Raw genomic sequence first — 24,554 nt, forward strand, 5'->3', positions numbered from 1 at the left:
AGATATAAAAGTTACAGAATATAAAAACTTATAGTAAGTTTAAAGTATTCTTCTTCCAAGTAATTAGTAATGCTTTTTATTCTTTATACTGCCTCATCATCTGCAAGGGATCTTTTATTTTTTGCAAAATTGGTACTTGAACCCACAGGCACTCTGCCACTAAGCTACATCCTCAGCCCTTTTGTGTTTATTTTTTATTTTGACATGGGGCCTTCGGATCCTCCTGCCTCAGTGTCCTGAGTAACCAGGATTATAGGTATACATTACTATTCAGTCACAAGGTATATCTTGAAGTTAAAAATCCTAGTTCAGGAGCTGGGGCTGTAGCTCAATGGCAGAGCACTTGACTAGCACATGAGAGGCACTGGGTTTGAGATCCTAAGCACTGTATAAAAATAAGTAAAAAAATAAAAGTATTTTGTTTATCTACAAAAAAAATTTTTTTTAAATCCTAGTTCACTCAGTCAAGTTGGTTCATTCAATTAAAAACTAAATCAACCCTTTAGTCATTAAAAGAAATGTCCCCTGGCAGTATATACATAAAGTTTTCTTGCTATTCACCCAAACTATTCTTTTAAATATTTGGTAACTGTGGGGAGTTACTTGATTTTTTAATTGAAAGATCTAATAGTAAAGATAAAATAGATAAAATATCACTGAATATTTTATCTGGATAAAATTAACCAATAATCTGGATAAACACTAGGATGTCATGTAATTTTTCTATGAATTAAGTCAAACTAGATCAATGACATGTCAGAAGCAGAGGCTGTTCTGAAAGATTGTAAAACATTAAATATTAGAGAAAAATTTGCATTTGTCCAATTATAAAATGTTTACCTTTTGGTTCTTGCACAATAAGGTGTGTACACTCATTCATTTTCAACTGTCCCATGTATTGGCCTCCATGCTTAATGGTGAGTTGCTGGACTGCCTTCCTGTCTAAGCCACACAAACCAGTCACGCAGATTATGCAACCAAGAAAAATAGGGCACTTGAAATCTTCCATGTTCACATCAGTATACCTAGTTATTTTTCTGGAGAAATTAAATGGTACAAAGTAATAAAAATGAATATACTAAGTATACCAGATAGCTTACATTTACTAGGAGCATAATGACAAACAAATATCACTTCCACTTTCCTCATTTTAGAATTCATAATCATTTTTAAGAAAGGGAGAACTGACACTCATAATAACTGCTCATCTAGCTTCATACCATATCTCTAATAAAAAGTAATGTTTTCAGCTACAGTCTGTATTAAGAGAAAAATATTTATTTGAGTAATTCTTAAACCCTTGCTAGTCAAAGTGGTGCATTTTCCAAAATTAAAAGTCAAAACTGCTACTTAAAACTCCTAAAGTTCTCTGACTGCCTCTGATAAAATGGACTTTTATATTCTATACTCTGTAAAAGTAAAACAATGATTTTTGGCAGAATATCATTATTTTTCTGTTGTCATGCCAGGCAGATGAGCTGGGAATGCAGGAACTGACATGGAGACATATTCAGAAAAATGCCAATGTAATTCTGTGGTGTCTGGGCTTATAGTTGTTAATTTTAGGAAAAACTTGAGTGCCTCCTAAAACAGGTTCTAAGCTCCCTAAGAGAAGGGAGGCACCCTGCTCTGCTCCCTAAATACTCAAGCAAGATGTGCAAAACAGGATTAATTTACATTAACTGAGTGATCACACCTCAGCTGATGGCTTATGTATGTTCATGTTCCATCTGACATATAAACCCTTTGGGAGGGATTAAAACTACCTAAATAGTTAATTTATTCTCAGTCTTAACATATGGGCACAGTAATGAAGGAAAATGCAACAGAAGAGCTACAAAGTTTCCAAACTGATTTTCTCAGTTAGTTTAGAAATATTTGCTGCTGAAAACAATTTTTGTATCCAAGCTCTTACATTCTACTAGTGCTAAACCCACAGCCCATTAATGCTACTTGTCAATTTACATACCCTGATAATAAGCACCTGCATATACGGCTCATTTCCACTGGAGAAAAGAGCAATGACCCCATATGAATAACAAATCTAAAGCTCCCCTATAAAAATAAGAATATCCCAAAAAAATTGAATGCATCACTTTTTTCAAGATCTGGAAAATATATAGTGTTTGTCTTACTTCTCTTGTGACTTTTCCCAAAGTGTTTTTATCCAAGAAGGAAGCAAAATAGGCTTCTTCAGATTTGCAGCAACTAAATATTTTTTGCTACCAACTTCTCCTGCAATAAGGTGAGTTACTGATACATTAAGGTCTCTGTATACTCGTCCACCCATCATTTGTACATACTTATGAACTTCATCCTGCAGCCCCAAAAGAAAATATATTAATATCAAAGCAAACTACAGCTCTTCTGTTTTTATACAATATCCCATAAATACCTTAGTTAACCTGAATACATTTCTATTATAAAGTTAATTAATTTATATTTAGAAGATGAATATGAATTATAAATTTAAATATAACTATTTTCACTGAGTATGGTAATGTACACCTTTAATCCTAGTTACTCAGAAGGCTGAGGCAAGAGGATCACAATGTCTAAGCAACTCAGCGAGACTTTGTCTCAAAATAAAAAGGGTTAGGGATGAGCTCAGTGGTAAAGCACCCCTAGGCTGATCCCCCAGTACAACAACAATAAAATACTATTTTCCTGAATAGTCACACATTGCATGATAATGTTCTGATCAACAACAGACAACATATTCAATGGTGTGGGTGTGGGCCTGTAAGATTGTACTGCCTCATGACATAGCCACTAAATTTGTATAAGTATTCTCAATGATATAATGACCTAAGGACACATTTGACTATATTTCCACTATTAAAGGACAAATGACTATTATTCTTTTCAACGCCGTGAATTTATTAAACTATATTGCTCCTCTAATAAAGATTATATTCTATATGCTATACACATCATTTTAAAAGCATAAAATATATCTGTGTAATAAAAAATATTTTATATAGTTCTTAGAATCCCTTCTTTAAAGAGTATCCATCTATGATGGAACAATATTAAGTGAACATTAGTTTCCTTAGTAAACAAGCTCATTAAGGAAAAAAGAGATTCCTTTCAAATCGAAACAAAAACTTATTAACTAATTTTCAACAAAATCTATTCCACATTTCAAATTATCAAAAAGATACACACTGCTGACTGTATACTTAACTCTGTTAAGTCATGAACGGTTAAGTACGTGATCTTTCAAATTATCTCCTATGCGATGAAAAATCAAGTGTACAGATAAATAGATGGACGCTTACCCTTTTTTCTTTATCCAGACTTGTACAAGATACAGTTACATCAGACATAACCATATTATAAACAGGATGTTCAGCCCTTGGGACACATCGCTGGTGATGCATGCAAAATATGACTACTTGAGGACCAACAATTCTGCAGCCAAGCTATAAAAAGAAATGGTTTTTATAAGTTGAGAAGGAAAAGATTACCCATCTTACAAAATTACATTTGGTAATATTTACCAATTATTTACAGAACGTGATGACTATTGCAGAAAAAACAGCAAATTTTAGAAGATATTATAACCATTATATAATTTCTTAAATACACTATACATTAAGTAAACAGGCAGATATAAAACCCAAATAAACAATACAAGCCAAAAGAAAAAGCCTCAAGAGCCCCTCACTCGAAATTGCTATCGAAATTTGAATCTCCGAAAGAATACAATCTCAATGCAATAATCTTAACCTTTAACAACTAGGAAACATGTACTTTTCAAATGAAGCAGTAAGTCAAAGAAGCAACTTCAAAGTCTAAGAGCCCATAATAACCTTAAGAAATCCACTGTCACAAAAAATGTATACTATTAGGCAGTTTCTACATTGGGTTTCATATACTTTGCACCTCAATGTCCTTCCAAGGAAGACCCACAAAAACTTACACTAAAACAACAACAACAACAAAAACACTTTATTTTCAATGAGTTCAGAAAGCTGACAAGTCTTGCTCAACATCAACATGTTCAAGTCAGACTAAAAAGTCTACAGTTGCCAAAGTCATACTCAAGTCAGACTAAAAAACCTACGGTTGCCAAAGTCACCAACTGTGTGACTGATCTAAATATCTACATAAAAAGCACTAGTACCACCTTTTTTTCTGTTGTGGGGGTGTTACTGGGGATTGAACACTGGGGTGCTTAACCGTTAAGCCACATCCCCAGCCCTTTAAAGAAAAACCTTTTGAGAGGAAGTTACTTAGAGCCTTGCCAAGTTGCTGAGGCTGGCTTTGAATTTACAATCCTCCTGTCTTAGTCTCCTGAGTCACTGGGATTACAGGTGTGTGCCACAGCACCTGGTTAGTGCTACTAATTTCTACCTAATAAGCAGTGGTATTTCCAAAAGGAGGCTAACACCAACAGTGCTCTGGGCAAGATGGGCACTGACCTTCTATAAACTGTACAGATACTGCACTGACCTACTCTTCTTCTATGTTTTCTTCTTTAAACAAAAATCATATCGTTGTAATCTGGATGAAATCACAGCCAGTTTAATTTTATTTCAATGCTTCTCTTTTGTCCAGGCACCAAAAGGTAATGAGTCAGTAGACTTTAGAATAACAACAACAAAAAATAAGATGGCTCATTGGTATGTTAGCAATAGGAACACCCAAAACGCTTCCAAGGTAACTGATTAGACCCCATACAGGGTAGAAGTACTACAATCCTGTGTGCAGGAGCACACAGAAAAGACAGAAAGTTACCAAACACTCTCTTGAGGTCTTTTCCTACTCTACTATTTTCCCCCTGAAATACCTTGCAACCTGAATTTGAGTACAATAAGCTCTATCACTAAAATTCTTACTGTAGATTTGCTAATACTAAGTGATGCTATATCCCCTAAAATAGAAAAACTACATATAATAAAAGCCTACTATAACAAGACTAGTCTTTTAAAAAAACATTACTCTGGTCTCCCAAAAGAATGCCAATGTATTTATGGTTTCCATAATATTTCATGATCAGTAAAGAATTTATGAAGCAAAAACAAATAAAAAACCATCTACCAAATGAACATACAAGTCAACAAACCTTTTTAAGATGATCAAAAACAGCACCATTAAAAGGATCACAGATATAAAGTGATCTATCATTCTCCTTTATCTTCAATGCCTCTTCTTCTGTAATGATCTGAAGATATTCTTCTGATTGGAATTCTTTTATAGACTGAAAGAAAAAAATGAAATAAGAATGAACCTCAAGTTAGCCCCCTGTATTTAAGTCCTACCAAGTCTTAGAAATCCACTTCAAACTGCCTTTTCTTTATAGAGAGCAACTACGATCTCACCTAGACAACTGCAGAAGCCTCCCAAGTGGTTTTTCTCTCCCTCCTTCACCGTAAATCTATTCTGCACAGAGCAGTTAGCAATCTTTTTAAAAATACAAATCAGATATTACTCTCAGCTCAAAACTCTGTAATGACTTCCAACCATAATCAGAATCAAACCTTCCTTCCTTCCCACAGCCTACAGGACCACCTGATCAGGCTCTAGCCTATCTCCCCACACTTGACTCCAACTTCCCATCTCCCTCGTTTGCTCTAGCCATGCCTACTTCCTTGCTAAGCTGGAAAAGACTAAGCATGACTTCATTTAGACTTTGCTTATTCCTGTAGCAGAAATTATTCTTCTGTCAGGTCTTCACCTGGCATAATCCCTCACTTCAGTCAGGCCTGCTTAAATGTTACCTCCTCAGAGATGCCTTTCCTGACCATACTTTTTCTTCCTTCTTTCCCTCCCTCCCTTCCTCCTTCTTTCCTTCCCTCCCTGTGCTGGGTATTGAGCCCAAGGCCTTGCACATGTTAGGGCAAGCACTCTACCCACTGAGTTACATTCCCAGCCTCCTGATCATACTTTCTAAAATATCCTTCCTCCATCCCTTTAGTCTATTTTATGAAGAAAAGTAACATTGATATTTTATAAATACTTGTATTTCTTGTCTCCCATTTAGGTTTCATGGTGTTATCTTGTTTGCCATCATATTCTGAGCTCCATACACAACCTCTTTACCCTTCCTCTCTAAAGCATTCCTTAATATTCTTCCCCATTCCCTTGCTCACTACACTACACACTAACCCTAGACAGACAATGTCAGCACTTTCCCTGAGCCCTGGATATGGTTGCTGCCTCTGTCTGAAAACTTCTTCCCCAGACGCCCCTATAAATTTCAGCTCCCTCAAGTTTAAATATCTTCTCTATAAAATCTACCCTGATCATGCTCAATTTAAAGATGTAACTTTCCCATTTCCTTCTCCTCCCCAAAATATTCTCTAGAACTCCTAAACCCGTTTTGCTTTTTTCTCTTCCCATAACAATCAGTACCTTATAACATATTACACAGTTTTCCCACTTATCTGATTAATATCTATTTCCTCCTGGTAGACTGTAAGCTCTGAGGGAGGAGAAATCTTTGTTTGCTCTGACCACTGATGTACCCCAACTCCTAGAGCAGTAACTATCAAAACACGGATACTCAATAAATATTTGCTGAATCAATGAACTTTAAGGAAAAACCTGGTACAACCACCTCTCAAACTTTAATGTGTTCTGGGGGATGTTGTTTTTAAAATGTGAATTCTAATTTCAAGTCTTGCTTGGAGTTCCTATTTTTTACAGTATAGGGCAATGGACCCAGGGCCTCACACATGCTAGGCAAGTACTCTAACACTAAGTTATATCCCCAATTCTTTGGTTTTTAATTTTGAGACAGGATCTCACTAAGTTGCCTAGGGTAGCCTTGAACTTGTGATCCTCTCCCTCAGTCTCTAAAGTAGCTGGGATTAAAGGCATGCATTACGATGTCCAGCTTAAGATGCTACATTTCTAAAGAGTCCCAGGTCAATGCCAATGCTGCTAGGATCTGTGAGCAGCAAGACTATACCATCCTATATTAAAAAGAGCACAATGAGACATACTTTTAACAACCAAAACTACCAAAGTGCGTCAACACACAAGACCACTCTTGTTAGTAGACAAAACTTTCAAGAACTTCAGGTCAGCCATATTCAACCAAAATGTTATAATATATCTCAAGCCCACCCAAATTCACAATCAAAATATACTTACACCAATTCAAAATTACATAACAATGATTTGTCCAAATTAACAGACTGCAGCAAAACTATACATAAATTTCTAAGACAAAGTCCAACAAATAAAAAAACATTTAAACAAGCAAATGAATTCTGATTTGCCTATATTAACATAAACTGCAGCAAAACTATACAAAAATTATTTCTAAGACATAAAGTCCAACAAATCAAAAACATTTAAACAAGCAAAAGAATTCACAGTGTCAGGCAAGTCTTTTTCAACTATTCTTACCTCAAGAGCTTTAAAAAAACATTCGGAATTTTCTGAAGACTTTAAAAACTTCACAAAAAACGGTTCTTTGTCATTTCTGGACATTTTCGGACTGTCAAAATAAAGAAACCATTAACAAGAACAAAAATACATTAGGTGGGAAGTTAAAATGTTCAACGCACCTATTTTTTCTGTGCAGACAATAATGCCTAAGAATAGACATTCGGGCCTTGCTCATGAATTCGTCCATGATGTTTGCAAGAAACCCTGGAATGTGGGCAAAGTCAAGGAAAAAGATGACACGCTAATCTTGCAAATCAGAGAACGAAAGTAATGTCCCTGAACTGAATACAATCAGGGTCAATGGACATTCAAATGCACTTGGCTTAAGGATACACAGACCGCAAATGTGGCTGCTGGTACCCACGGCCCGCGAGGCTTGTTCATCCCTAAACCTGGCCGCCAGCTAGCAAGGTCGGGCCTCCCGAAAGGCTGGATGCTCCTGCTCCCCAGCTCCCAGGGAAAGGCCCTGCTCTCGGAACACCGGAGCCGCGTTCTTTCTGGCGTCCAAGGCCCTCCCGCGGGTCCCAGGGCCGGTTACAAGGGCGGGAAACAAGGGCCCCTGAAGGCCGCAGGAGGTGTCGCGACCCCCGGCTGCGGCGGGGAAGAGCTGGGTCCTCACTCACCTCGATGGAGCCTGGGGGTCTTCGGGCAGCGAATGGGGGGGCGCGCAGCCCGCGGGACAGCGGCTGGGGTCGGGCGCCAGCCCGGCGCACAACCCCCCCGCCACCGGGCGGCGCCCCCAGGCCCAAGCAAAGGCTGGAGAACCCGGAAATTGCAGACACCAGGAACCGACTTTCGCGCCAACCGCGCGGACGCGCTCCCTCTTCCGGCGGAAGTGACGCCATCGGCGTCTGCGGCGAGAGGGAGGGATATACGAGGTGGGAATGGGCGGTCCGCAGGCGGACGCGCGCGTGGGAACCTTGGCCCTGAGTCTAGCTTTTTAAAGCTTAGAAGCGCGACCTGGACTCCGCAGGTGCCCACGGCTCAGGGGCAGGAGTCGCCGGCCAAGAAAGGTCCTGCCCGTTCAAAATAAACCCGGGGCTGAGGGCGTTACTCTCCCCGCCGATGCCAGGCAGCCTAGCGGAAACCATCTATTCTCCCAAATAGTTGGTGTTATTTGATAACTCAATTTACCAAAGCAAAAATAGTGTTACCGCCACCTCAGAGATGTAAAAAAGCGAGGCTTAAGAGAAGTTAAGTGATTTGTTCAAGTTCACACAGCTAGCGAGTGGTAGAATTAGGATTGCATCTACGTCTTCCGGACTCCGCCGACGGGATGGTTTTTCCTCCCGCATAGCCAGATTATCATCACTGGCCACCGCAGCCAGTAGGTCTGCAGGAAGGAGGGACAGCTGGGCTAATGCAGAGGGATCTTTGCCCAGATCTGTGGTGGTTTCTACCTCCGGTCCCATTCAGTGGGTATCTCCGTTTTCTTTCTCCATCCGCCTGAGTATTGGTGGGGAGGGGGGTGGGGCTTGGGGGATGGAACCTAATGTTCAAATGGCAAAGAGCAGATGGAGAGAAGTTAAGATGGGCCTGTAAAACCTCAGCCCATTGAAAGCCGAAGATAAACTATTTCACGTGTCTTCTCATTTTATTCTTGACTTTTGAAACTGAAAATGATTTGGGATTGAATAATGTGTTTAATGCTATGTACTTTGGTTTTTTTCTTTTTAGAGCCTACAGATGGTAATGAGCAGCCTGGGTTTAAGTGTGCACATACACCCATGGGAGGTGACAGATTCTTTGCTTGGCCAAAGTTTAGTCAGGCTGCTGAAACTTCTCCTAGGCTTATCTGTGTACTTCATTGTAAAATCAGGTTAGACTCCTTCACCCTTGATGTATGATCAAATTCCCCAACCTCCAACATCCTTAGGTAATGTTTGGTCACTCTGGCCTGTTTTCACCTAGAATCTTGTTCGGTTGGTTTAGCCAGAGTCCCCCTGACTCCTGATGATACCTCTTAGAAAACTACTAAGACTTAATTACTAAATTATTGACCAAAGACCCTGACTCTTATCTTTGGCTAAAATTCCCACTTGCCCATACTGTATTCATTTGAGGCCAGTGTCTCCTCCAATGCAAAATCCCATTGCTGTAGTTGCTGGTGACTGTACCTATCCTGTTGATCCTGAATAAAGTCTGTACTGTGCTTTAATAAGAATCATTGAGGTTTTTTTTCTTCTTCTTTAACAAAGGTGAGAATCAGTAACACTGGGACTGAAAGGTAGATACCTATTGTTGGGGAGTGGATAAAGAAAGCCTTAACAACAAACAAGTCACTAGAGCCAGGCAGGCTGGCACATGCCTATAATCCCATCAGTTTGGGAGGTTGAGGCAGGAGGATCACAAGTTCAATGCCAGCCTTAGCAACTTAAGCCCTAAGCAACTTAAGAACCTGTCTCAAAATAAAAAGGGCTGAGGATGTACCTCAGTGGTAAAGCACCTCTGGGTTCAATCCCCAGTCACCCACACACACAAAAAAAATCAATAGAATTGGAGGGAAAAAAAAATCACAGTTCATTGTCAATATGCAAATGTATCCTGAAGCTGTCATAATAATATATGTGGGTACTTCATAGTTGACAGGACTCCTGTTTGTGTTACTCCCATTCCCACTTCTCAGCAATCCTATAGCGTGGGCATTGTTGTTATAGTTTACACAGATGGGGTGAGCGAAGCCCAAGAGCTGTGTGATTTGCTCTCCTGACAGTACACTGCTCCTGTCACAAGTGGCCTGCCTGTCTCTGAATGAAGGTCAGCACTGGGACAGGAGCCCTTTCTGGCACTCCTGGGGCCAACTAGAGACCTCAAGAGGTGCATATTCACAGGTGCTGCTAATGAGGAGGAAGAAAATAAAGTTCACCCTTTGGCATGTAGGCAGCTGGAACTTCCTAGCAGAGTTCAGCTGATCTTTAGTAAAGACCACCACCAGGGGATAGGTTCTCCCTTTTTATGTCTGCAAATAGACAGACATAGGCCCCTGGAGTGCCTAATCCTCAAAAAAAGAGCAGTGATACTCAGGAGTGGTCTCTAGATCAGCAGTATCAATATCACCTGGGAATTTTTGGAAATGAAAATTCCTGAGCCTGAGCTCAGACCAGAGGCTCAGGATTGTGTGTTTTAACCAAGCCCTCCAGTTGATTCTGTTGCACCATGAAGTTGATTTAAATAACCATCCTTTGAGGAGGGTCAAAGTGGTTACAAAAGTTTGTGACCTATGAAGATTTTGGTGAAAATAAGGAATGGCTATACTATGCCCTGAGAAGCTGGGGCTTTTCTCCCTCACTTCCCTGACAATTAGCGTCACTTCCCTGTTTCTCTGACATTTCTGTTACTTGGAGCCAGGTACTCCAGATCCACCTTGAGGTGTGATTAAATGGAACTTTATATTCATCTACCTGTAAAAGGATGCAAACATAGGAAACAAATATGACAAAATAGTTACTTTTAAAATATGAGTGGGGCTGGGGATTATAGCTCAGTTCGTAGAGTGCTTGCCTTGCAAGCACAAGGCCCTGGGTTCAATCCCCAGCACTGCAAAAAAAAAAAAAAAAAAAAAAAAAAAAAAAGAGTGATGTGAGCCATTTGCAGCAGCACACGCCCATAATCCCTGTGACTGTGGCGAAGCTGAGGCAGGAGGATCACAAGTTCAAGTCCAGCCTCAGCAACATAGCAAGATCCTGTCTCGAAAAATAAAGAACTGGGATGTAGCTCAGTGGTAGAGTGCCCCTGGGTTCAATTCTCAGTACTGGAAAAAAAACTATATCTTTGTATATATCTTTACAGACAGAATATCTATATCTATAGATAGTTAAATAAAAGGGAATTTAAAAATCAAAAAAAAAAAAATGTAGAATTTTACAAGATTGAAAAACCTAACTGCATCTAGGTTCTAAAGACAAGAGAAACCTGAGCAAGGGTTTGAGCACTGTGCATTATAATCCATCGATGTGGGAAAGATCTGGTTAAAGAGTATGGTCCTCTCACCCAGGGGGAGTAGCCACTGTCAAACATGTGGGAGAGGTATGGGGCCAAGGATAGCAATCAGGCCTGACAATTATGTCCAGGAAAGAACTGTGGGGGGCACCACTGTAGGGGATCTGGCTGTATGCTAGCTTCCTGCTAACATTACACATAGCCATATAATAAAAAGCTTGAATTGCAGCTTATCTGAGCCTTGGCAGAACACCCGGTGACTCCAGGGAGGTGCTAAGAGGCCTGGTCAGAAGATGGCTTCTCATGAGAAAGTTTCACATCCCCTCCTGGGTTTTGATGAGATACAGGGCTTTCTGGACCCACTATCCTCTGAATAGACCCCGGAATATAAAAGCACTTAGCTGCCTATAGATTTGGCTTAGCCCTGGAGTCTCTCACGACTCACACTGCAGTCATGTTTCAATGTCATCCTTTTTGTTATATGGAACAAGGACACAGGGAGCTGGCATCTTTCGTTTCTTCTTTTTTGCTATCTACAGAAGTTATAAATGATCTAAATCTAAGTGCCCTTGTCCTTGTCCTTGCCCTTGAGCTTGTCTTGGATGTGTGAGGTTGACAACTGCCCACATAAAACAGGAAGCAAAGAGATCTGAAAAGTACAAAAATTTTGAGATAATTGCTTTCTGAACCAAACCAAAAGCCTGGAATATTCAAACTTTTTTTTATAATCCTAAAGACTGAGAAGCAGAAAGTGAGAGAAAAGCCATGCAGCCATTCAGATGTTTCAGAGAGAGTAATTGAAAGGGAAGACCCTTCCAGAAGTGCCAGCGACCTTGAAAAGCAATGAGCATCCTTCCTACATCTAGGTGGAGGTCACATGACTGAATTTTGGCCACTAGAAATAAGTAAAAGTTGTGTTTATCCTTTCGAGGCTTGGTCCATGAAAAGTGGTTGCACCTCTTGCACAAATTCTGTCATATGGCTGTCAACACACTGGTCCATCTTGGAAGCCCCATGTTGCAAATGGCAGAGCTTCTCCGAGCCTGGATTTCTGAACAATTGAATGAAGCTGTGAAGGTGAATGACAAGGTTGCCAGTTGGACTTGATGTTTGTAAGAAGTAAATTTCTGTGCTAAACCATTGAGATGTTGGCAGCTGTTATGGCAGTTAGTGCCAATAGTACCAACTCTGAATTGGTTGCTCCTGCAAAAATGGTCTTTATTACCAGAAGGGCCCTTGAAGGGGGAAATTGTTCTGGGGACAAATGCTAGAGGCCACATGGAGAAGAGCATGGAGCGTGGAAACAGATGCCTGATTTGAATGCCTTATTTAACTTCTCTGTATTTCACTTTTTTCCTGAATGAAAAGGAGAGGACCAATAGTATCTACCTTCTGGGCATATGTTTATTTATATTAATATTTGAAAGCGCTTGGCACAGTTACACACTTCTGCACTTAACACTGGTACATAGTTAATGATACATTTACATTTCTCTAGTTTTCCAAATATCCTCCTTGACACAAAGTCTTCAAAATTGTTTCCCACAATACTATCTTTTAACCTTCTGTTCCACTATTTCTGCCTGTGTCCAAAAGATGACGTTAGCACTTTGGATGTACTTTCTTTGCAATATAACTTTGTCCCTGTACATAAGAAATTTTCAGGGGCTGGGGTTGTGGCTCAGTGGTAGAGCGCTTGCCTTGCATGTGTGAGGCACTGGGTTCCATCCTCAGCACCACATAAATATAAATAAATAAAGGTATTGTGTCCGTCTACAAGCAAAAATATTAAAAAAAAAAAAAAAAGTTTTCAGAGTTTGATCTATCCTGAGGTACTTTGACCCTTTTGGATGTAGGGTATGTTAGCTCTAAGTGGATCATTAACTTTAGAGGAGAGGTCAACCCTGGACCCTATTGGTTTTTGTCCCCAGGTCTACAGAGGAGATTGCTCAGCCTGCTTTTGAGAATTTTTTGCCTTTTCATTAATGTTTGACAATCTTTTCGAATCCTATATCAGGCATTACTTTCCAGTTTAGGATTAGAATATTGAACAAGAAAGTCATGGCATCTACCCTCATAGACCTTATTTTCTCAAGGGTATGAACAAGTGAAGGAAGAACCAGAAATTACATTATGGGTCACTTCTGGGCACAAGGCAGGAGGCATCAGGCTGTACCTGAGCACAGCTGGGTTGCAGAGAAACCAGCAATTTATGGCAGTCTCAGGGCTGGAAAAATACAAATGGAGGCAAGATCCCAGAAGGGAGGTGCAGAAAATGGAACTTGACAAAGGAGCAGTTTTCTCTTTAAGATATTTGGTAGAATTTCCATGGAATGAGAGATAAAGAAGATAGCACCATAATTTCTTGGTAAATGGGTGGAACTGGAGAGTATCATGCTAAGTGAAATAAGCTAGAGTCAGAAAGTCGAGGGTCAAATATTTTCTCTCATATGCAGAAGCTAGTCCAAAATAAGGGGTAAAGGGTGAAGGGGCATGAGTCCCATGAAAATAGAATAGAGATCAATGAGTAGAGGAAAGAGATTGAGGGGAAGGGAGTAGGGACTGGAAATGGGAGGAACAGTGGAATGAAATTGATCAAAACTAGTCTATGTACATAGATGAATATACCACAGTGAATTTCACCTTTATGTATATCTATAAAGCACTAATATTAAAAAAAAAAAACTCTAAATAAAAAAGAAAGAAGACCAGTAGAGGAAAGGGAACAGGGGGAGGAAGGAGGGGAGGGAAAGAGGAAGTATCAGGGACTGAATTGGAGCAAATTATATTCCATGCTTGCATAATCATATCAAAATGAACCCCAATAGCATGTATTACTATAATGTACTAATGAAAAAAAAAAAAGATAATGCCATGCCTTAGAGAGGCCCAAGTAAATATAGCAGATATATTCATTTCCTATTATGACTGTAATGAAGTTGCACAAACTTATCATCAGCTTACAGTTTTGAAGGTCAGAAGTCTGAAATTGGCCTCACTGGGCTACAATCAAGATGTCAGCAGGGGGCTGGGGTTGTGGCTGAGTGGTAGAGCACTTGCCTAGCACATGTGAGGCACTGGGTTTGATCCACAGCACCACATAAAAATAAATCAATAAAATAAAGGTATATATATTAAAAAAAAAAAAAAGATGTCAGCAGCGTGCTGTTCCTTTCTGGAGGTTCTGCAGAAGACTGTTCTCTTGCTGTTCCCTCTTTAGAGATGCACCTATTTCTTGGCTTGTGACCCCATCCTCTTCCATCTTTGGAGCCAGTAATGACAGTCTTTCTAACATTGCACCACTCGGACAATACCCACTCAACCTCCCTCTTCCCCATTTTATAAAGGACTTGTGTGGTTTTAGTAGGTTGTCTGGATAATCATGCAATACATTTATTTATTTATTTATTTATTTATTTACTTACTTACTTACTTACTTACTTGATACTGGGGATTGAACCCAGGGATACTGAACTTCTGAGCCACATCTCCAGCCCTTTTCAGTTTTTATTTTGAGATAGGGTCTCAGTCTAGTTGCTGAGGCTCACCTGGAACTTGGGATCCTCCCGCCTCCGCCTCTGCAGTTGCTAGGATTACAGGCGCGCGCCACTACACACAGCACACAATACACTTCTAAATGAAATCATGAGTTGAATTTTAAAAATCACAATGAAAATGAGAATATTTGTATGTTTGTTTTTGAGATAGGGTCTGGCGAGGCTGGGTGGACCTCTTGGGTTCCAACCATCTTCCCACCTCAACCTCCCAAATGGCTCACCACACCCAGTTGGAATCTATTTTGAAGTGAATAATCATAAGGTTATAACATATCAAGAAAAAAGAATTCTTTTGGGAAACTTATAGCCTTCATCACATAGAGTGGAAGAGAGTCTGAAAAAATCAATGACCTCACCAGGCACAACTGCATAGAGGAATCTCACAAATGTAACTTTGAGTCAGAGAAACCAAATACAAAACCGTTCATTTGGAAGAGTCCATCTCTATGAAATTAAAATACCAACAGCCTTGGCGTATGTTGTTAGGAGGCAAAATAACCAGCACCTTTGTAGAGAAGAGATGGACTGTGACTGGAAGGGCCCCCAGGGGGCGGTCGGGCTCTGCTGTTTCCGGAGACCCCGGCGGCTTACGGGGGTGTGTTCACTCGGCCTGGCTGTGGCCTCTTGCAGCACGAGAAGGATGCAGGGGCAGTGCCATTTAGGGGCACTTCCGGGAGGACCTTGGAGTGGTCAACGTAGACGCTGCAGGAGGAGGAGTCTGAGAATTCCCGAAAGATGTGTTCGCAGCGTCGTGTACACGTGGAGACGCTTTCCTGCGCGGAGGGTCCGCGGTTTTCCGACCCGAGGATGCCCCCCAGTCTCTAGGAGTCCGTGGTTTTGAGACGTTTAGGAGCTGCTGGATAAGGGTCGGGCGGGATGCTGGGCCACTGCCCCGGGGAGGATGGAGGGAGTGGCAATGGCCATCTGCCCGGCCCGCCAACCTTTCGGAGAGTAGGCGGATCCACCCGGTTTCTGGGTGGTGAAGCAGGATCAGGCTCAGGGTCCCGACCGAGTCGCGCGCCCGTCAGCAGCGGAGAATGAGGCTCGCTATCTGCGCCCTGCTGTGCGCGGGGGCCCTGGGTGAGTGCGCACTGGGAACCTGCCCTACAGGGCGCTCTGCGGAGGGGACCGGGTGACAGCGAGGGTCAACCACAGCGGAACTCTACTTGGTTGCCAGACAGTCTGTAGGTCAAAGGGGAAAAAAAAAAAAAAAAAAAAAAAAAAAAAAAGATCAGTCTTGAATGGAATCCACCTGCCTCTCTCACTGCTGTGTGGCTCTAGGCTGTTCTTTGACCCTCTGGCTTGGTAAAGATTTGTCTTTTCACAACACACAGTTGCTGTGAAAATGAGAAAATGGTGTCTAGAGGCAAGTAGAGGTGAGTTATCACCCTGCACAGAAATGCCAAAGCTGGGAGGGAGGGCTTTTCCGGGAACCTTGCTGGGTTACTGAGGAAGTCCGTGAACTCAGGCATGTGAATAGCCCTGGGGCTCCTGCTGCTTCTGTCCACCTGGATCCTGTCCGTCTCTCAGACTGTCATTAGTATGTTCTTGGGTAGAGCATCTTACTTGAGGGAGGGGCGACGGGGCCGGGCAGAGCAAGGGAGAGCAGCAAGGGCCGCGAGTGTGCCGGACCCTCCCTGGCCCAGCATGGCCACATGGGGCCACACAGGGAGCTCAGCCAGGGACTGGACAGGCTGGAAAGGTAGAACACAGAGGTGACTCAGCTGAGGTCACAAGGAAACCTGGGTGCCCCTCCTGAGCAGGGCCTGTGCTATTTGTTCTTCCTCTGTCTCCTCTCCTGGCTATGTCAGGCACTGACCAAGATAAGGAAAGAAACATCAAATGAACTTACATATCTTAAGATTTAGAATTCTGATGTTTTAAACGACACTTGATTACAAACTTCTTTAGTACTCAGTTTATGTCTAACCTTAGTGTAGCCTCATTTATGAATTCCCAAATTTTTATAGACCAATCCCCCCCCCCCCCCCCCCCGCCCCCAATCAGGGATTGAACTCAGGGGCTTACACATGCTAAGGAGGTGCTCTACCACTGAGCTGATTCCCAGTCCCTTCCTTCCTTCCTTCCTTCCTTCCTTCCTTCCTTCCTTCCTTCCTTCCTTCCCTCCCTCCTTCCCTCCCTCCTTCCCTCCCTCTTTCTCTTTCTCTCTTTCTTTCCAGACAGGATCTTCCTAAGTTGCTTAGGGTCTCACTAAGTTGCTGAGACTGGCATTGAACTTGTGATCCTCCTGCCTCAACCTCCCAAACTACTGGGATTACAGGCCTGTGCCACCCCACCTGGCTCAAGTGACTTGTTTGTTGTTAAGCCTTTCTTTTTCCATTCCCTATCAATAGGTAACCCTAACTCTCACCCTAACCCTAACCCCAGTGTTATTGATTCTCACTCACCTTTTTTAAAGAAAAAAAAAATCTTCCATGACACTTATTAAAACACAGTACAGTAGACTTCATTCAGGATCAACAGGTCACCAGCAGCCATAGCACTGGGATTTTTGCATCCAAGGAGACTCTGGGCTCAACTGAATACAGTGTGGGCAAATGGGAGTTTTAGCCAAAGATCAGAGTGGAGTTCTTTGGTTAATGATTTAGTAATTAAGTCTTGGTAATTTTCTAAGAGAACATCAGAAGTCAGGGAGACTCTGGCTAAACCAACCCAAAAGGATTCCTGCTGAACACAGGCGTATCTGGGATCACAGGCATGCACAGTCTGTGCCTGGGTGACCACGTCCAGACTCCAAACTATGGAAGCCACTGCACAAGATACGTGGAATGTGAAAAGTCCAAGATTTTGTTTCAGAATCTTTCAAGGTTTCTGCTGTAAGACAAAAAGTGATTTAAAAAACTACATTTCTAAGAATCGAATCCAAGCAAGACTAGATAGGGAAACAGGATCCCAGTATTGCAGAGAAGCAGACCAGCCTCTCTAGTCTCTATTATGACTGCTGGTATCAGGTCACATTAAATGAACACTTTCCAGCTATAAGTTCTATTGGAGATAGTCTTCAAAAATGGGTCTTTACAGAAAAATAAAAAGATGATCCCCCTAAACTGACTGTTATCTAAAATAGGTGGTGGCTATTTTTACAACTTAAGTATTGAATGAGTTTCCCTTTTATAAATTATTGACTTTAGGGCATTTTAAAAAATATGAACAAATATGACCTTTAATCATCTAAAATTTTTATTGTTCAAAACTCACCCCCAAACTATTGGCCTATATTAGATGAAAATGTACCTTAAAGTTTTCATGTCTGGATACCTATTCTCCCTCTATTGTTCTTAAACTTATTAAAGGAGCAGAAATCTCTTGGTGGTACGACACAAAGTGTTCTATATACCAACAATTTGTGAAACACATATAATAGATTTTATAGAGTTTAAGGAGACAAGAGTACTTGAATTTACACTTAGCAATTGCTGTATTAGTATTTTAATTGACCCAGCATTTACAAATGGCTCAGATGTTTTATTTCTATTATATATATTTATAAATATTTATTCCATTTATATTTACCCAATTTATTTTTAGGTTATTTTAAAATTACTCATGAAAACTGAGATATCAGGCAAGCAGAGTTAATTCAATAAGTCATTTCTTTGACAAAAGAAAATCCTGAAGAACTGCTGTACTTGAGGCACAGAAAGTGGTCAACATTACATCTTAAACATCCAAGAGAGAAAAATGTGATCCTGTTTGGCTGGCAAGCAGGCAAGATGTGAAGTTGTGAAGACATCTCAATTTTTATCTTCCCAACAAATTTAAATTAACCATTTGTCAGAGATCTACTTATGTTAAAATTTCAGTCATAAGACAAAGCAACAGGATAATATAAATTTGCCAGTTTTATAAACAGACAGTTATATCTAAATTTTATTTATGACAAACTAAAATAAGGTAAAACCACCTGGTTATATGGCTAAATTTCAAGATTTTTATTTACAGATCTAATATAACCCTTGAATCAAACTTTTTATATGGCGGTAGCTTGATTTTAAAAATATTTTTACTTTCTTGGGAAAAAAAAAAGTCTGAGCGTTAATTCTTTTGATGTCCCACATTTCAGCTGGGGCTGGCTGAAATAATTATCCTCCAAGTAACCTTGAATAACCAGTTTTCTAAGTAAAGAAAGCAGCAGGAAACAAGACAAAACAACAGCATCAACAAGCGAAGGAAAAACCTCCAACCCAAGAAAACAAAACAATATTAGTTTAAGCACAAAGAATCACAAAGAATCAAAAGTGAATTCATCAGGAAAAAACCATGAGCTTAAAAAAAAAAAAAGAGAGAGAGAGAGAGAGAGAGAAAAGAATTTCCTGCCAAAAATGGAAGTGGTCCCTGGTACCTTATTCAAAGTTATTTCTAGGAATGTGAGGGAAAGTTTACTTTGGTGTTTTTAAACTCTGTCTAGTGTTTCCAGGACTCATTTGATTAGAGGATTATCTAGTGATTGGAGTAAGAACCAGTGCTTGGGAGGTATTTTTTTGGTCAGCAAAATGTATCGTTTGGGCTGGAGTTGTGGATCAGTGATAGAACACTTGCCTAGCATGTGTGAGGCACTGGATTTGATCCTCAGCATCACATATAAATAAATAAATAAATAGCTAGATAGATAGATAGATAGATAAATAAATAAATAAATAAATCCATCTACACACGCGCGTGCATATATTTTAAATGTGCTGTTTACAGGGATTCCTTCCCAGAGTGTCACCAATGGGCCAGCTATCCTCTGGAAAGCCCTGAACACCAAGGGGTGTGGGGACACTCAAGGTGTAGGGTGACAACCCCACAATGTGCAGCTCCCCTGGATGAGCTGTTAGACTTCCTTTAAACCCAGGAACAGGGTACATTTTGAAATGGAATCCTATGAGACTGCTGCATGTCATAAGACAGTGGCCTGATACCTCAAGACCCTAGTTATCTAGGGTTACCCAGAGGGACTGGAGGGAGCATTTGTCTCTTGTCACCAGAGTCTGGGGACTATTGTATAAATAAATTCCCAAAAGGACTGTTATTGCCAACCATCAAATTTATTTAGCCTCTACTAAGTCAATAACCAAGATGAAAGATAAAAAGAATACAGAGCCAGTATAGAGTGCAGTTTTTAGATATCAGTCAGCTCCACTACCGCCCCCCACCCCCGCAAGGCTCCCAGGATGGGGTTGGGGGAAGGGGTTTCCAAATAGCAAATAATTTCCATGCAAATAACTACAGAGATCTTCAAATATTCTGGTTTTCTCATATGCCTTATGCCCCTTCCCTGAAAATCAACATCACAATTTTTCAAAATCCAGACTTTCTTGTCCACTAAAAGCCAAAGCCCCAGATGGTCAAAAGAACCCCAAAGTGGCTCAGAACAACCCCAAATGACAAAGAAAAGGAAGAACCAGGCTCAACTTGCACTGTATGAAAAATTCATTTCTGTACTTCACCAAAAAGTGGTAAGGACAGTCATCACTGACCCAAAAGATAAAGAAAGGTTTCCCCAAAAAAACCTAGATTCGTAAGGAATTGCTTCCTTCCTCCAGGGCTGGCTGTCCACAGATGAAGCTCTGGAAAATCTTATCTAAGAGATGCCACCAGGGAGCGCTGTCACATCTGGGGTGCTAATTCTGTTTCCCAGACCTTTTAGTCAAAGACTTGATGCCCAAGGTCCCATCAGCCTGAACTGTTGTCCACCCACTTCAGGAGTGAGAGAAATTCAATGGTGAAGTAAAAAGAATGGATTTACTCCCAGCTGTCTTCCCAAACCCAAAGTAGCATCCAAATTTTATGATTCAAAACAAAAACCAAGAAATATGCATAAGTTGTCTGTAAATCCAGTTCTTTTTTCCCCCTTTTTTCCTTTTATTTGGGTACTGGGGATTGAACCCAGGAGCACTGAACCACTGAGCCACATTCCCATCCCTTTTTATATTTTATTTAGAGACAGGATCTTGCTGAGTTGCTTAGGGCCTTGCTAAGTTGCTAAAGCTGGCTTTGAACTCACAATCCTCCTGCCTCAGCCTCCCAGGCTACTGGGATTACATGCATGTGCCACCTCACCCAGCTATAAATCCAGTTCTTGAGGTTTTGTCAACACTGGGCAATGGGGGCAAGTTTACATTCTCAGCATGAGATGAAATTTGGCAAGGAAAAAAAAGTTAAAAGTAAAGGCTCCCAATCTTACTTAAAAAGTACAGGCTAAGAGCTTCTTTTAAATATCTTAATTTTAAAAAGCATTCTGTTATAAATTTGTTTCACTTGTTAAGAAAATGCCAAACTTAGGAGCTGGGTTGTAGTTCAGTGGTAGAGGGCTCGACTGGCATGTTCAAAGCCCTGGGTTCTGTCCTGTGCCCGGCAAAAACAAAAAAACAAACAAATAAAGTAAGTAAATTAAACTCTTTGAGTAGTTGTGCCATTTTAATATTCACATAAGTGATATATAAGGAGTTCATTGTTCCCCATCCTGCTAACACTTGGTGATATTGTTCTTTTCACAGTTAACCAGTCTAATAGCATATAGTGGGATCTCACTGTGGTTTTCAGTTTTATTTCTCTGATGACTAATGACATTGAGCATCTTTTCATATTCTTAGTGACTGTGCTAGTCAGTTTTTTGTCATTGTGACCAAAATAGCTGACAAGAACAACTTAGAAGAAGAAAAGCTTATGTTGGGTTCACAATTTCAGAGACTCAGTCCATGGTTGGTTGGCTACATTACTTAGGGTCCAAGGTGAGGCAGAATATCATGGCAGAAGGATATGGCAGAGGAGAGCTGCCCAGCTCATGGCAACTGGCAAATAGAAAGAGAGAAGGAGGGATTGCGGGGGAGATGAACCCTTCCAGGGCATGACCCTCCAGCCATGCCTCACCTGCCTAGAGTCACCACCTAGTCAGTCCATTCAAACTAGATGGACAGATTAGGTTAGTGCTCTCATAATCTAATCATTGCACCTCTGAATATTCCTGCATTAACAGAGGAGCTTTTGGAGGACCCCTCATATCCAAAACATGACAGTGACCATTCCTTTAACTTCTTTTATGAAGTATCTATTTGAATTTTTTCATTTTTTTTTTTAAACATAAGCACAATGGTAACCAAAAATGTAGACTTTCAAAAAAGGCCTCATCTTGGTATTCTGCACAAGGACCTTAGGCCTATACAATTCCATTCCCTATCCTGCTCTTACCTCGAGTTGCTGCCTTTGTAGACTTTTTCCAATTTGAGGGCCTCCAGGTGCTGCTCTCTATCTTTGACGTGGGATTCTGTTTTAGGTAATTGGTCCTCTCCTATCTCGTATCAATTTGGTATCTCTCTTCTCTAAAACAGGAACAATACTTAAATGGTAGGACAATTGTGAAAATTAAAAGAAGGTAAAGTACTTGTGCAGTGCCTGACATATAGGGGCTCATAAAATAGTCAGGCTCATAAAATCCTGACAGATTTAGCTCAGTGGCAGAGTGCTTTCCTAACATGCCAAAGGTCATGGGTTCAAGCCTCAGCAGCAAATGAACAATACAAACCCGTTCACTTCTTACTGTATCTTTTGTTCTCTAGATTTCATTTAAAGTAAGAGTGTATCTAAAATGAAATAAAATAAGGTTCTGTCAAAATGCTACAGACTTATAAACAGCATTTGGCTTTGAAACGCTCTTCATTACAGCTTAAAATACTAATGAGATAAATAAGCATGATTTTAATGACGCAGCAATTACTACCATGTAAGGTTACAACAGCCAACATTAAGATAAAGACCAAATTACCAGGTCTAAGTCTTCTGGCCAGAGGCAAGAAGCCCCTTCCTCTCTCTCTCTCTCTCTCTCTCTCTCTCTCTCTCTCTCTCTCTCTCTCTCTCTCTCTCTCAGATAAGTTATATAACCTAAATTAACCATTTAGAAATGAACAATTCAGTGATATTTAGTACATTCCCAATGTTGTGTAACTATCTCTTCTATCTAGTTCCAACAGAAAAACCCAGTACCCCTTAAGCCATCAGTACCTGTTCCCTTCTCTCCCCAGTATGTGGCAACCGCCAATTGCTTTCTGTCTATATAGATTTACCTCATCTAGATTTGTTGGCCTATCTATTTGGCTTCTTTCACTTAACATAATTTTTTTAAGTGCCAGGGAGTGAACCCAGGGTGCTTAACCACTGAGAAATATTCCCAGCCCATTTTTATTTTGAGACAGGATCTCACTCAGTTGCTTAGGGCCTCACTAAGTAGCTGAGGCTGGCTTTGAACTTATAATCCTCCTGACTCAGCCTTCTGAGTCCTTGGGATTACAGGTGTGCACGCCACACCTGAATCATAACATAACATTGTGATGGCAAAACCAGACCTGGTTGTGAAATGAAATTACAAAAACGTTATGGGAAGAGTCCAATGCCTGGGAAGGGGTCAGTTCCCCTTCCCTCTCTTAGCCTTTCTCCAGGAAGCCTAATGAACCATGGGTCCCTACTTTTGCATTGTCAATAACTGCAATTATCAACAGTAATTGCAGTTACTCCCTACTGTAATGTCAATACATTACAGTACTGACTACTCCCTCCCAAAATGTCATAGATGTCTATGAAAAGACATCTCCTCTTATCTGTTCTGTTAGCCATGCTCTATGTTAGAGCCTGCACAAGGCCTTCAGCCACATAGATTAGGGTTTTTTTGTTTGTTTGTTTGTTTTGTTTTGTTTTAAAAGAGGAAAAAACCCTAATGGTAGGATGGGTCTCAGATGATGTCAAATAACCTGTAAATAGTGTGAGAAACTGTGGATCAGGGCTCAGAATTTTGGAGTGCTAATCTCCTCTGGGCCCGCCAGCGTAAAATAAAGTTCGGTTTCTCCTACTTTCTGAGTGTCATCTTGTCGTTTCCACAACAACATAATGTTCTTGATATTTATTTAAACAGTGGCACGTAGTGCTGAGGATGTGGCTCTGTGGTAGAGTGCTTGCCTAGCGTGCATGAGGCCCTGGGCTTAATCCTTAACACTATGCAAAAATAGAAATAGAAAAAAACATTGTAGCAGTATTTCAATGTTCTGTGGCAGAACAATATTCCATTATATGGATATACCACATTTTGTTTATCTAAACATCCATCGATGACACATTTGGGTTGTTTGCCTTTTAGTTATAGTGAACTGTACTGTATGAATATCTGAATATGGTTTTTGTTTGAGTCTTTGTTTTTAATATTTTGGGACACTTACAGTGATGCGGAAGTGCTGTCTTATAATGCTAACTCTGTTTAGCTCTTTGGGGACAGATATGGCTTTTTTATCCAAGGGACAGGACAGAATCAGAAAAATGGACCCTAAGAATTCGTGTGGGTTAGGCTGCCAACCCAATTTGTGTGTATTCCACCTAGCTGGCCTTTTATCTTGTCTTTGACCTCTGCCAGCAGAGAAAAGTGACACTGTGGGTCCCTTCTACCTCTTTCCCTCAGGGCTGTGTCGGGCTGTTCCTGAACAGACAGTGAGATGGTGCACTGTGTCAGATCACGAGAACTCTAAGTGTTCCAGTTTCCGTGATAACGTGAAGAAAGTCCTTCCAGCAGATGGTCCCCTTGTCACCTGCGTGAAGCGAACCTCTTACCTTGAGTGCATCAGGGCCATTGTGGTGAGTCACTGCTGCCCAAAGGAGAGTGAAAGAAAG

General features: G+C 40.8%; 2 protein-coding genes across 3 annotated transcripts in view; one reads left to right on the forward strand and one right to left on the reverse strand.

Annotated features, from left to right (window-relative positions):
* Positions 1-8,226, reverse strand: part of TOPBP1 (DNA topoisomerase II binding protein 1) — a 77,712-nt gene extending 69,486 nt beyond the window's left edge. The window contains 8 exon segments of the mRNA XM_079156050.1: positions 841-1,037; positions 2,136-2,317; positions 3,282-3,425; positions 5,072-5,206; positions 7,363-7,453; positions 7,524-7,608; positions 7,738-7,790; positions 8,028-8,226. Of these exon segments, the coding sequence (XP_079012176.1) occupies positions 841-1,037; positions 2,136-2,317; positions 3,282-3,425; positions 5,072-5,206; positions 7,363-7,453; positions 7,524-7,591 (817 nt within the window). The 5' untranslated portion in view covers positions 7,592-7,608; positions 7,738-7,790; positions 8,028-8,226.
* Positions 8,227-15,571: 7,345 nt separating this feature from the next.
* Positions 15,572-24,554, forward strand: part of LOC306670964 (inhibitor of carbonic anhydrase-like) — a 57,919-nt gene continuing 48,936 nt past the window's right edge. The window contains exons 1-2 of one of the 2 annotated variants that reach the window (XM_079156041.1): positions 15,572-15,980; positions 24,346-24,518. In XM_079156041.1, coding sequence (XP_079012167.1) covers positions 15,938-15,980; positions 24,346-24,518 — 216 coding nt within the window. In that variant the 5' untranslated portion in view covers positions 15,572-15,937. Of the gene's footprint in view, positions 15,981-16,230; positions 16,277-24,345; positions 24,519-24,554 lie in introns of those variants that run through there. The other variant, XM_079156042.1, reaches the window with a different exon arrangement.

The sequence above is a fragment of the Sciurus vulgaris genome, assembly GCF_902686455.1.
Source record: "Sciurus vulgaris genome assembly, chromosome: 10".
Classification (NCBI taxonomy): Eukaryota; Metazoa; Chordata; class Mammalia; order Rodentia; family Sciuridae; genus Sciurus; species Sciurus vulgaris.